The sequence below is a fragment of the Botryllus schlosseri genome, chromosome 5, assembly GCF_051294905.1.
Source record: "Botryllus schlosseri isolate E-star chromosome 5, Bs_hap1, whole genome shotgun sequence".
Lineage (NCBI taxonomy): Eukaryota > Metazoa > Chordata > Ascidiacea > Stolidobranchia > Styelidae > Botryllus > Botryllus schlosseri.
Window position 1 is genome coordinate 26701783 of NC_137240.1, and position 14921 is coordinate 26716703.

The 14921-nt window shown below is 41.9% G+C and overlaps 1 protein-coding gene across 5 annotated transcripts in view; it reads left to right on the forward strand.

Annotated features, from left to right (window-relative positions):
* Positions 1 to 14921, forward strand: part of LOC145439890 (retinoic acid receptor beta-like) — a 214023-nt gene that overhangs the window by 143726 nt on the left and 55376 nt on the right. For 4 of the 5 annotated variants that reach the window (XM_080317548.1, XM_080317544.1, XM_080317547.1 and 1 more), the window contains one exon: positions 1032 to 1148. The exons of the other annotated variant lie outside the window; for it this stretch is intronic. In XM_080317548.1, coding sequence (XP_080173674.1) covers positions 1032 to 1148 — 117 coding nt within the window. The remainder of the gene's footprint in view (positions 1 to 1031; positions 1149 to 14921) is intronic. 5 annotated transcript variants of the gene reach the window in all.

The window sequence follows — 14921 nt, forward strand, 5'->3', positions numbered from 1 at the left end:
TCACTTTATTAAATTGCGATTGTCTTTTCCGTTGAACGATAAAATAATGAAATTTAGGGTGACGCATATTATGTGGATTCACCACTAAATATATTAGCATACTTCGAGATTTAAGAGATTTGGAAAGAACATTGTATATTTGTATATGATTTGTCGATTGCTGATATACAATGTTCTATACAATTCTCTACAAGTGGCTGACGAATTTAGGGCTGGGCAAAATCGAGTACCTCGGTGATTCGATTCTGAATCACGTAATTTGCTTCGAGTCGAGTAATCGAGTATCACTCATTATGACGTCATAACAAAATGTAATATGTCGAAGTATGTACCGTTTATGCCACCACAAAGGATATAATGCCTGTTATCCATCTGATAAATGGTACTAAGGTATTTTTTCGACCATACCGAATTCATTCCTCTTGATGACAATGTTGTGGGATAATCATGGAGTTCGGAAATGTGCTACGTCCAGTAACCTTCGTAGATTTGTACTCTATGTTTCGTATGCTACGATACCGCCAATCAAGGCTTCAACAGTGTAAATTAGTATTGAAACTATAATTCTCGTTGATGAATTGACTTTCAGTGGCGAGAAGCGTATAATTTCATTACTCGAAAAAATCGCTTTTTACTACTCGACTCGAATCATTAAAATTAATACTCGATTCAGATTCGAGTACTCGAATCATTTTGTCCAGCCCTGCAGTGACGATTACCCCTGACAAGTGTCAGCCGAACATATTCGGATTTATTTCTGTATAAATATATTATTAAATTGTATACTTGAAGATTCTCAGCGTGTAAAACACGGCGCTGGGATGTGTGCGCGGTCCCGCGGCGAGCCAAATTAGATTTCATCAAATTAAACGCGCAATTCCGTGACTCGCGCGCGACTAATCGAATGCCGCGATTGCTCAAAGCTTTCGTAACGAACACGGTCCGTGTTGGTGCGTCTTCTGCTGCGATTTGCGCCGAAATTAAGGGCACTCGACGTCATCCGCTAACCCCGTTTCGCTTGTGTTTTGTAGGCGAACATTCGCACCTTGCCAAGCAGAACGGGGACTCTAACAACAATAGAGTGATTCAGCAGGCCGGGATGGAACAAAACGTGAACGGACGGAGGAGCAGTAGCGAGAAATGTAGAGGTAAGAGATACGCGGTTTGCTTTGATAGAAAACGGGCGGACTCTCGCATCTCCTGGTGCGTGCCGGATTAAGAAATTAAGTTAGGAAAATGGGTGATTCATTGAGATTATGCTGCGTGGTATTGGCTTCGGTTTCCTACACCTTGGGTGCTTGTTGGGGCGGTGGTTTACGGCGGATCGTGAAGCTTGGCGAAGTTTTAGTATGCTTGTGGAATGGGACTCCTTGTTGAAGCATGATCGATATTTTGTAGTCTAATGGCCGGGACACGGATATTTCTTTCGAAGTGGGATATTGACTCGATATGATAGGCGAACCGAAAATAGTTATCGGCTTTATCGGAACCGGCTCAAAAATCCGAAATCGGTCGGGGTCTAATCTAATCCCAATCACAGAACCTATGCAAATTACTAGAATTTCAAAATGCTCAACTAGAACTACAACTACTCACTTTTGACGATGTGTAATTAGAACTAGAACTGTTAACTTTTCAAAATGCGCCTCTACAACTAGAACTATATTCACTTCATTTTCAAAACCAGCAACTAGAACTGCTTGAAGAAAAACAGTCTAGCTAACAGTCACCTAATTAATTGATAGTTTGTACATGTGCGGTTGACGGCCGGAATTTTAGAAAAAAAAAACATCTCGCACGCACTTCAACTTGACGAGCGCACACGACATTGAGTCACACCTTAATCCCGATTTGACTCGGCCCGCTTCAGCCAAATCCCGTACGCTTAACGTCGGCAGTCGTTTCCTGTGTTCATGTGTCTGACGCTTGACACGAAGCTGCGGTGTCCTAACACCGCGCCAAGTCATAGGTTAACACCGTGCGGATTACAAAAAGGATTTCGATTACGTTTTTACAACTGTGTTTTACCGCCTCGAGGATTTGTTGTGGTGATCGACACAGTTATTTTCGCTCGACTTGGCCGAAAAGGGTTTTCGGGAGACTGAACCCGTTAGAACTTGAAGCGGTTTTGATGAGAAAGCGGGGCGCTTCTACAATTTTACGTAGCGTGGTCTTCGCTACTAGTTTGTGATCAGTACTCTTGTCTGTTTCCAATCATCTGTTGTTAGACTGCTCTTTTCCTTGCTTGTTTCAAAAGAGGATCTTTGAACCAGTAATAAAAACATTTGGCGCAATATTAGAATATAGGGTGCCCTTGTGATTATTCCTGTCGATTCGCTTTTCGTCATCTGGCTCGACATTCCAAATTCATGAGCTCAATTGAATAATATCTTCATATTGAAATAACCCCGAATTCGTTCGGCTGACACGCGTCACAGGTGTAATCTTCGTCAACTTGCAGAAAATCGAAATGAACCGCATTATTGCTGACGGTGTCCTCTTGATGAGTGTCAGCCGAAAAGCTTCGCGAATAAATATGAATAGATATTATTCGAATGCATTTCCAAGAGTGTCTTCAAATGACTGGAATTGGCCAGCATGAAAATTGATTCGTTTTACCCACCATAGTTAAAAAGTCGTTCCGCTTTTCCGCATTAAATTAGAATTATAGCTACAGTTTTTTTCAAATTAGAGCAAAATTAGAATTGTAGCTACATAGTTTTTTTTTACAAATAAGATTAGAATTGAAATTATAGCTACAGAGGTTTTTCTAGATTAGAATTAGAATTACTGAATTTGCGAAAAGTTGGAAATTAAATCAACCTCAGCTCGTGTCAAATCATAGTCGCTCTCATATGAATGAGAATGGCAAATGTTTGTACAGCAAACTACGCTCGTTTCGCAGTTCTGTAGCATTTCTGGAAATCCATAAATTAGATTGTAATTAAAATTAGAGCGATGAAACTTTTACCAAATGAATTAGAATTTGATTACCGGCATTTCGCTCTAATTAGTCTAATTATACAGCTAAAATTGTGTAGTTTTCCAAGTCTGCAGACTGCAGTATACCGTGATGGTTCAGTGCCGTGTGCTACATCGCAGCCTTAGTCGTCCCCGAAATCAGAAGTCGCTATTCCATAAGACTCCGAGAATGAGTAATTCATAATGCCGCATTAGCGCGGGAGTGTCCTCTGCCAGTTTGGTTACACTCAAAACAGCTGACATCATCGGAATCCGCCGCGTTTCCGTCATAAGCCGTGTTTGACGTCTTGGCACTCTGTGAAAATTGTCCACAAACCTTGGAATGTTTTCCGCGTGATTTTGAGCGGCCGTGTGTGAAAGCTTGACAGCGTGGTGTTTCGCGATCAGACTTTGACAAATAGATAATTCCACGTGCATTTCGTGCATTCAGTAATTCTAATCAAATTTGGAATGAAACTGCGTAGCTATAGTTCAAATTTTTTGAGGATTTTGAGTAGTTGTAGTTCTAGTTGCAGATTTTGAAAATTGAGTAGTCAACTGCCGCTACAGCATACTCGGTATAGCGAGCAGACTTGGACTACTGTAAATTTTTCAGCTTTCCCAAATTAGATTATAATTATAGATTTATAGCTACATATTTTTCCAAATTGAACTATAATTAGACTTATAACTACGCATGATTTTCCAAATCAGATTAGAATTAGAATTAGAGATACACGTTTTCCCAAATTAGGTTAGTTTCAAGTTACTTAATTCATGAAAACTTAGACATCGAATCTATAGCTCAGCTCATATCAAACCAGAGATCCTTCTCATAAGCATAATTTTCCATGTCTGCGTACTGGGACTATTTCACGCGTTTCTCATCACGATTTCACACAAATGTGATGCAAACCTACCCAAAACTACGTTGTAGTTGTCAAAATCCAAATTCTAAACTGTTCTAGCTGAAGAGCGAGTTCTTTAAAACCATAACTACTTGAGTAAACTCTGACAACTACGGTTGTATGTCATCCGTTACCTGTAATCGTGTGATTGTTGTGGATATTTGGTCGCCAATACGAGGTTATGTAGTACATTCTGCTCTCTATTCTACTTCTCTACTGTCTCATGACGACATTGTAGTTGAAGAAATTGTATCTGGCAAGATGGTCCCGCGTCTATTTCGTCTTATCAGCAATTCCGCACGCCGTCTTTTGGCGTCACGTTATCCTCGCTACTGTTTTGAAACCTATCCATCTGACGCGTCTGATTTGCGTGTACCGAAATTCTGGTAACGTTTTTCCGCAATGCGTAATGACGGATGAGGCCCGATTGGGCATTGAGCAATGAGCATAGTAAACAGCTATAGAACTACTGCGTACCGGTGTTTGTGAGTGGTCGAATCGATCGTTTAACGCCGTTAGGTGGCGACGGTGGCTGGGATTGGCCGCTCGTTTGTGAATTCAAATTTGGAGATACGAGGATAGTAAGTAACCAAGTCGCAAGGTTCCGAGCCACACTTTTATAGTTTTGACTCGAGTCAAGTCGAATTATTTTCAATTCGCCATCGAGTCAAGTCCACGTCATAGTGTTGACTCTTCAGAGTCGAGGTGAAGTCACGTGAAACTGACTTACAAGTCTGCTTGGTGATATCGAATGCATCGCGTTCATAATATACGAATTTCCTTCGCGTTTATCAGTTTCTGGTAGCATTTTCAAGTACCAGTACTGATACACGAAACAGCAATAGTGTGGTACAAGTATAAGTCGAGTCATTTTCCGTAATTCAAGAAAAGGACTCGAGTCAAGTCGCCAAAAATCGCGATTCGGGTCGGACTTAAATTTGAAGGAACTAAGTTCAATTCATATCGAATCATAATAAGAATGACACGGGTCTGTACATCATGGTTGGTTCATTTTGTACTTTTCAATTCTCCTGCAGCGTTTAAGAAAAATCAGGATTGGAAAGATTTCACAAGGTAAATTGGCATTAGATAGATACATATCTAGTTATATATAAAGATAATCTGGCATGACAGTATGGGCAATCGTCTGTAATTTGACTTGGATTGTCACGAAAACCTTGCATTTGGAATCTATGACCGCTCCTGCCGCTACGGCAGTACGAAAGGTTGAATTTCTTACGAAAATCCAGATGACATTTTGCCGATTTTTCCTGGATCCGTGACCTTTAAGTGGCTAACATGCATGCGTATTTTTAGCTAACGGCAATTTTGCTTGTTAGCAGCTGCTTGTCGAAAACCGCTGTCATGCAGCACTGCGTGCACACTGTTAGCTATCGAAACTGATTCTACGCAGGGCTTAGGAAAACTTTCCGCGATCGGCTATCTTATCATAGATCATCGGGACTGCGCAACTTTAATGAGATTACTGCCCGAGATTGCTCAGATAATGGTATTACCTTACAACTTGAGTGAAGATGTTTTGCTTGTGCCGCCCCCGACCCCTTTGTCTTTGAGTGGGGCGATCCATCATCGGCGAGCGCCTTGTCAGATAGATTTTTTAAACCGTGGCCGTTCTACCGGAACGACTTGTCAGCAAAAATAGGATTAGTCGATTTACGGGGTGCATTAGGCGCCACTTTATCTCTCCTAGACCCTAATAAGGTGATACGGGATCTGAATTTAGCACGGGGGATTTCGAAAACAAGGTTCGGCTGCAGTAATGCGCCTTTACGCACCTGGCAATGCATTTTCCGACGGTGCTGGTACAAGCTCATGCCCGAATCTTGGGGTGCATTGTCAATATTGGCTTAGTATGTATAATTAGCGGCTGTTTTGCGCGGGTGCGGAGATTACGTGCTTTGCGCGGGTCATATTTGAACATCTGTACCGGTCGAAGCAATGTAACCTTCATGCAGGTGCATTTTTGCACGGTAAACTCCACAAAACGTCTTATTTAGGCATTGTCCGTGACTTGTTGTAAAAGATTTTTCAACTTTCGGGTGGCTTCGGAAGTACGGGTTCGACTCGCTCGATTCGTTGGCCATACCATGCTTCTGTCTTCGAAAGGAAGGCAGAATATCAAACATGCAACCCACATTAAACCGTGCATATATCATATACGCTACGTGACTATGACATTGAATAGTATATTTCTATTTGGGTGACCACTACCGACCATACGTTCTACTTTGGGAGGATTTGCCCGCCTTCTTAAATAAATCGAAAATGTCATCCCAGGGTCTTCAGTGAGTCCGATATTATAACCTTTGTGATTTGAAAAAGTGTCCACTTTTCCGAAACTCAAAATATAGTAACTCTAGTCTAATTCATATTGAAATTAACCCGAATATATTCGGCAGACATTTGCCAGGGGTAATCCTCAACAATTAACAGAGAATTGAAGAAACATTGTGTATCATCATTCTATTCATTTCAATGTGATTGTATAATGTATTATTCAATGTTATGCTGATTTTCTGTATCTCTTCTCTTCAAATACCTGTATTGATACACGCGGTTAGGATGAAAAATATGTATCCCGCGTGGTCGTGCCGTATGTCAGGCAGTGACTGTCTAAAACCTGGTAAAGCATCGATATTGTTAGTTATAATTTTATAATCCGGCTGGTATCTGGGCAAGGCGCGATTATACCACTTTCACGCCCAAACCGCAACGTATTCCGGCATTGTGTCGTCACGCGAGTGCCGCATTGTTTGGTTCTCATTCCGAATCAACTTTGAGACAGTTCACCTGCAATTAAAAAGTTGAAATTATGAGCGATGATACATTGTTTTACGCTTCCCGTGTCAAGTTACTTGGGTTCGCAGTGAGGACAAACGCAACCCTCGGGCGATTGCCACAAAACCTGCAGGAATCTGTAAGGTTAGCCCTGTGTGTGTGGAAAATCGCTAGCCTTTTCACCTTCATATAATAATATGCTCATTCACATTCCTAATAAAGGCGATATTGTGTCCCGGGAAAGTTCCGTATAAGCGAATTCAATGCTATTGGGATGATGTTCATAATTCTATTTTTACAATTTTGCGATGTGTTTAATAACGTGTCAGTGCGGTCCTGTTGAACGTAGATATTTAAATTCGTCAAACTGCGAATGGTTTGTCCCTCATCGATATCAGAGGCTTGTTATAAGCGTATGCAAATATCCGTTCTTGGAATATCACGCCATGCCCTTCCAGATGGCATCTGAGTTCTCGATTTCAACAATTTTGGTGGTATGGAATTTTCTTAACGTAGGAATTACTTCGTGGAATATGCGTAGCATGTCTTGTTCAATAGGAAAATCTTGTAATGTGCCAGAGCTGGTCGAAGTAGTTTTCGTCTTTACTCAAACCGAAGTAGAAGTAACTGCAAGACGTAATAATGTCAGCATGTTATTCGCGTTTCATGCGACTCAAATTGGGCGTGAACAACTGAACAACATCAGTTGCAGCAAACGCGCCATATCGCGTAATAGTCCCGCGGCTAGATCTTGCTTTGGAAACCGCAGTCCTGCTATGGCGCACCGAGCATAATCTCTCGTTTCTCTCTCGCCGTATATCTCTCGTTTCGGGATCATACAAAGGACACGGGGTTCACGTGAGGGTCACGCCGTCACGCTACGCCAAGCGCGATTGATGTCTGTTGTTTTGAGAGCGAGCTTGGATTTGTTTGACTTGGTCTTATCCAAATACGCGTTTAATGATGTCCCAAACAGTGTGCAAACACGTAACGAGATAGCGACTGCCCGGCTCCGCTCAGCTGGTCATATATACATATGATATGCAGCGAACCAACTGTGTAGCACTGCGCCAAGTTTTGACATCTAACTAATTAGGATCTTTTTGGACTTGAACCTTGCGTTTCAACAGAGGTTATTTAATCACGCATTTAGGGCTGTTCAAACTTCCTCGCTAGTTTTAACTGGTCCGTGTACGCAGCCCTTCGCAGACGCTGACAAGTACATAAATTCTGGGTAATTAGACTAATTATAGCGAAATGCTGGTAGTCTGATTCGAGTCTAATATATAAGATGTTTATATGCTACCATAATTATGGATCTAATTCCTGATTTTCCTGAAAATTCTGCAGAAGTGTATAAATGCAAAACGAGCCAAGCTTGCCATATACAACCATTTGCCATTCTCGTGCGTATGAGCATCAACTCGTATTTGATATGAATTTCATTTAGTTTGTGTTGTGTTTCTTCCTAATCCTGAATTTCAGTCAATTTTGTGTTTTTGCGAGTTCTGCAAATCTATACTCTCCAACTCTGTTAAGTAAGTGTCTCTGTGTGAAAGTTTGGAATGTAAGTGATTAGGATCGCGTTGGACTTGTAGCGTGCGTTCCGACAAAGGTTGGTAAATCTAGCGTTTAGGGCTGTAGGCCTACTGCTGATTTTTCATCCAAGGCAGTGCTTATCTCGTCCTAATCTTATGAGATGGCCGCTATTTCCAATTTTCCCAGCGACTCGAAAACAGTGACGTACCCAATTGCTCGGTGATTGCTAATAGAAGATTATCACAAGTGTGTTGCATTGCGTTTAACGACTTTGTCGGATATTCGATCGTTATAATTATTGCGCGCATGATATGTCGCGCTGTACGTTGGAGGTTGGTAACGCCCCGAGCACTCGAGCGCCGTGCGAACGCTCTGGGAAGTTTTGCTTGTATCCTAGATACGAAATTGGTAACATAGCAGCACTCCACCAGGCTTTCTGGAGTGCGAGGCAATTTTATTACAACTGCGTATCTTACGCCCATCACACTTTTAGTTTTAGGAATCTGTGTACTTATTACAAAATCCATCGACTTTGCTAACCACATACAGTTCTGCAGTGCGTGGTGCAAAGATGCATTTGTAAACTCGTCCGCTAGACAGCAATTGCATACTACTGCGCGAGACTTGACTTTTGGAATTCTGTTTCTCATTAACATCGTGTGAGTAAATCCTGGGCATGAGAAAATTGTAGACATAACATGGGATAGGCGATGCATTTTATCAAAACGTCAACCACTGGCCCTTAGGTTGAGATGTAAACTTCTGCAAGTTTCGTTTCGCTTCCTGTCTAGTTCCAATTTAGCGCTGAACGCAGTTAAGTACTCACTCCAGTAATCCGATTCGGCAAATCATTTGTTGATCGTGGCAACGCGTATAACGGAAATTTTATTGCCCCGCAAATTATTTTAATTGTCGGCTGATGCATCGTTCTGCTACTGTTAAATGTTTATTTCCCCAATGGCCGATTAAATATCGCGCGCGGTAATCATGCCGATTGCGACATTACTGCAGCCAACGTTTGTTGTTGGTGGTACCGCGCTCGTTTCCGCGTAGCGCCAAACAATCACAGTTTCCCACAAACTTCAGTTGAAGTTACACGCCGCACAATTATACAATTTATGCGTGTTTATTTCGAGAGTGTACAGTCAGATAAGAACTTATGCGTAAGCTCTTTAAGGTAGTTCAGTTGTTGATGAGATCTTGTACGAGATATGTGACCTGGTCAACTAATTCCACATCGGATTATGAAAGCATGGTCACATGTTATATATGTATGAACCAAAAACCAATCATTTCTGACATGGACAACTACATAATTTTAGTTGTCTAGAGCGAAATGCTGGTAATGTAGTTCAGTTGTAATCTAATTTGCGCTATGCTACCATGCTCCCATTTTAATTGTAATCGAATTTCTCGTTTTCCTGAAAACGCTACTGGAGGACTGTGCAGTGTTCATAAAGCTAATCTTGGTGTACAGACATTTGCCATTCCCATGCTTGCGAGAATGAACCGAACCGATATTTGATATGTTAAGAACTTGATTTTGTTGTTTTATCTTCCAAGTTTTTGCGTTCGGTAATTCTAATCGAATTTCGAAAACCGGAAAATATTTAGTCCAACTTCGATACTAAGATAGGAACCAATTCCCGTGCTCCCGCGCTAGTTCAGTTGTTGATATGATCTTGTATCAGATATGAGCACAGGAAAACTAATCCGGTGACGAAATAGGAAAGAATTCTCACATGTTACATACATTACATGGACCATTCATTTCTTGAAAGTTTTACACTCCGTTGAACTTGACGCTAGGTGGCCTCAATGTGACAAGGTGCTTGTAACGCAATAAAGGTAGCGCTTTGATGAGGGCGAAAATAACGGTATCTAACCGGTGTTGGTACATGCCGTGTACCACTGCGAATCGATGCTTCGGCAATGCTCATATGCCTTGTTTATCGCAGTCCAGATTTTTGTTTAAGATAAGATAACACCGATTCATCACATTCATGATGATCGTGTATGTTCGGTATGCATCATACGCCGTTGAAGCCCGATGACATGCTGCACTGTGGCCTTAATCGGGCCCGTAAGTGTCAGTTTTTTTTCTAGAATGATCGTGTAGCTTATGTCTTGTGTACAAAGTGCCAATCTTGTTAGATGACGGTCAAGTAACTGCTGTTGTTGGAGTCGTTCTAGTTCCAGTTCAAGCTGCGGATGTCTACTATGCATTGCGCACCACTGCACGCGTATATCTAAGGGTATTGTCTCCAGTAGTTGAAATTAGACTGTCGTGAAGGTGTATGAAATCGATTTTCCGCTGTACCTTTGTATGAAATCAGGCGTCTTTATTGAGTCGGCGGTAAGGCTCGCGTTTGTTCTCCATCGTTATTGGAGATGAAGCAATTTGCGGAGGCATGTGTTATTTCATCTGCGTTATGCGGCCGTCCCCGTAACGACCCTGGTGTAGTGTTTTCAAGAAGCGTCGAGTATTACATCGAGGATTGTTTGCTCAAATGGTCTCGAGCGCAATTGGATCGCGTTGTCACTGGGCAAATCAGTGACGTGGTTGTTTTGTCGAGGCAGCGCAGCTGTAGGGTAGGTAGGTACGTTCCGCCGGCACTTGTTTTGTCCCCGTAAAGAGCTTTATGCACTGAGCCTATAACGCTAAGTTCATCATTGCGATCGCATCGCGCGGTTTACCGTGCGCGTCTATGCGTAGTAACTTGGGGAAATATGGCGGTTAGACAAAGGCTTTTTTACAACACCATAAGATGCGTTTCTACAAACGATGCGTCATATCGACTCTTGCTATTCACGCGATCAATGCGTGCGCTTTGCTGGTTCCAAAATGCTTGTTGTACCTTGCTTATGTAACCATATGTTTGAAATGGTAGCAGAAAAATTTCAAATTTTGTAAGAATTCCTGAGTTAACAAAATCTGTATTTAATCATAGTTCATTGTGATAATGAGTATGACAAATGTCTGTATACCAAGATCAGCTTGTTGCGCACTGTGCAGTTATTCTGATGCATTTTCCGAAAAGGCAGGAATTCGATTAGAATTAAAATGAGACCATAGAAACATTGGACGAATTCGATTAGAATTAGATTACCTGCATTCGTTCTGATCATGCAACTAAAATTGTCTCGTTTCTCAAATCAGCAATGCGTACTTCGTGGGCCAGACACGGTTGCTGCATGTATTTGTACAATGTACATCATTCAACTCCGTTTCAGGGTTTGAATTCTTTCAACGCTACGTTTTGACACCTCGTTTTGACTTTACCTTAAAGTGCTTGTCATCCTCGTACGCAGTTGCAAAATGCGCACTCCAAAAGCGTGTTTTAGGCGGCTAATAGGCGAAGCCTCTTTCGACGGAGGCTCATTAGAGGTGTGGAGTCGCGGGTAGAATGTTGATAGGTTTTCCCCAGAGTGCTGCCGTGTAACGCCTTGTAACGATGGGTTGGACAAGGCGATTTGTAATTAAACGTTGAAAGACGCTGTTTCGACAGCTGCATCTGGATAGCGTTGGGAAGCCTGAGCGCGGCGACCCTAAGCTTCCATGGCTGCTGCGTGCTCCTACGAATACTTCTTACACCCAGTGATGGCATGGTTAGTGGTAGTGGTTGGTTCATTTCGCTTTAAGCATGTCGATTTTACGAAGTGAATCCACGCGAGTTACACTTTGAATTCATGATCTATCCACAACATTGTGGCAAAATGTAATGAAACAGGCATGGTCGAAAAATGTCCAAATTTTCTTTCATTTGATTCATAGCTGGTAATAATTTATTACGTGGCAGCATAAAAAGTGCATGTTTGAAGATTCCACGCCGTTCCTGATGTTGTGACGACATAACGAGTGATTACCCGAACACTGGACGGGACTCGAAGCCGAATACTCATTCGGAATCGAATCTCTCAAGTGGTCGATTTTGCTCAGCCGTAATCATTAGCAGTTAATGGCATGTCCCAAATTAGAAGCACAGAGGCAAGTTTGTCGCTGTGGCGTGATAATTCGTTATAAATTACGTCATCATAATTGTTTCTACATGTCGAATTGGATTTTACGCACATTGAACTGTTCCTCTCGGGATGAGAAAGCCAGTCGACAAGGTTGTAGCAGATGAATTTGGATTTATATGAATAGCCTTTAATTATGTTTGTGCCATGATAACGAATTACTGCACCCTTACTAGTTTGTTTGAGGGGCGACACCTTGGAAATCTGGAGAATTGCTTTGTGACGCCACACGCGCATCGTTCTCATTTCAAATTGGCTGCATCGGGTTATCAAAAGCCGGTCGAAATAGGTCGGACGGATTAATTAGCTATGCAAACATGCCGTTGAAGTTCTGGTCCTAGATAATACTTCTTTCCGGTGAATTGAACGCTGTCCGTTGTGATAATTATTCCGTGCTCGGTTCTCTTTAGGATTGTGCAATGGTAACGCACATGTATCAAAAAATTCAGTGTTTGACAATAGCTTTCGGCAATCCTATCCATTCCTATTAGTCTAGGCCGGCAGTAAATTGTGGCCAGTGGGCAAATACACTTCTTTTCTGTTGGTCGTCAAACAGTCTTGGATATGTGTGTATTTGAGCGGTAATATCAATCTATTGTTAGTCTGGGAGAGTTACAAGAATGGGACATTACATTAATTTGAACTAGTGACATTATTATTCAATTAAGGAACGGGATAATATCCGTGCTGTATACGCTGTTTTCCGAAATGTAAGCAAACCTTAGGCAGAATTTAACCGCCGGCCGTTGGACGCCATTTTGGGACCTCCGCGTCGTTTTATCATTCGGCCATTACCGAATTTGACCGCTCACTCTTTATAATACTTGAATGTGTTTGTTGTTCCATGTGTTTAAGCTTGTAGCACGCCGAATTGTAACCGAATCCAAATCCTTTATTCGCCGGTACAGTAGGTATTGGCTCTGATTTCATGATAATTTGCATGAACCTTTTTTGTCAACCAAAATCATCAACTCTAAATCCGGACCCGGTTTTCCAAAAACCCTGCTGATATATTCAAAGGCGTGTTGCTAACAGTTTAATTCCGTGGAATTAGAGTGAAATGCCGGTGTGGTAATTCTAATCTAATTTGTGAAATGTAAATATGCTCGAATTTTAACTGTTTTTTCTGAAAAGGCTACTGGAGAACTGCATAGTGCGAAACGAGCCGAACTTGGTGTTCAGACATTTGCCATTCTCGTGCTTATGAGAATATCTCCAATTTGGTATGAACTAAACTTAGTTTTTGATGTATTTGATGCTAATTAGGAATGGAATTCAATTTTCAAGTTTTTGCAAATTCAGTAATTCTAAATCGAGGATAATTAGGAATTTTTTTACTTGTCCATATCTGTTTCCTAAAAGCGAAACCAGTTGCCCATCTACGGTAACGGCGGCTCAGCTTTACGTAATGCGAGGGCGAACACGGCCTGTGATAAAATTAGCGAAATTCTGGACCACGATCCCTGTTTTGTTTTGAGCCTGCGCCTTTTCGTTCCGACACTCCGCTGCCTACATCAATCGACTCGCAGGGATAATTCGAGTAAATATTTATCCGCCAGCTCAAAGCCTTGCTCGAGGTATTTATTAATAGATGTAACTCACTCGGCTATCGTAAAAGTCTGTTTGGACAAAAAGAGCGCCTGTTGAACCTCACTCACTGCGATGATTATTTACTGTCGAGTATCGAACGCGTGTCGTTACGTTATTTTGGTGAGAGTTTTTCGGCGAGGGTGCCGTTATAGAGGCGAAGTCACGGTCATGTTTGAATATGTGTTCGCAGAATTGTTGGCAGTTTGATGGTCTTAGCGTATAAGCTTGCTAATGAAACCTTTGAGCCTAGTGCTAAAGGCGGAAATGTTTATAAGTCTAGATATAATAGCGTGTATTCTAGGCCTAGTGTTACCCACAGAATTTGTGTGCTTAGCATAATGTAGGCCGCATCTGTAGACTGTAGTACAAGGCCTTGGATCGGCCCTGTGTCAACAGCGTGCGGCTAGAACTATTGAGGGTTGTGGTAATTCCATGGGATAGTGGCGGTTCGTTTCAGCTGCGCGTTGATAAGAATCCATAAGGAGAAATAATGCGAGATGCTTTTTTTAATTGCGTTTCAAGTATGGTTGCGTCATGTCGGAGAATGGGTGGAGCGTGCTTGATTTGATTCGGTGCTATTTTGAACAGGTCGGTTTATGAATCGTGTAGTCGTGGCTTGCTTGCAGAACAGGGAATCGTTGTTCTGTAAGTTGCGGTGTCTTTAGTATCAGATAAATACCGCTTCTGGTTACCGATATCTGTTTTATCTTCTGGTCAAACTTTTCTGTAAGCGTGATGTTTCACATAGTCTAGGCAGAAAAAGTTGTCATCTGGTGTGCTACTGTCTTGTACCTGTTACAAGTCACAAGGGTTGACTGGTCTAGCAGAGCTTAGCCGGGTTTACGCACTTGTATTATGCGAATGGAAGGAAGATAAGTTCTGTGTTCTGTTACAACTGATCCCATCCTGACGTGAAGGTTACTATGTGGTTGATCGCTTGGTATTAGCCTGCTGTTTTTTTTACCTTGGCCGTCTATATCGATTGTCGCTGCGTGTATGTTCTGCGCGCGTGTTATGTATGTCAAAACGATCTGTTCAAGCTTCAAGGCGCCATAAATCGTTTTCGGTTGTAATCCGCGATATTTTGAATGACGAATGATCAGA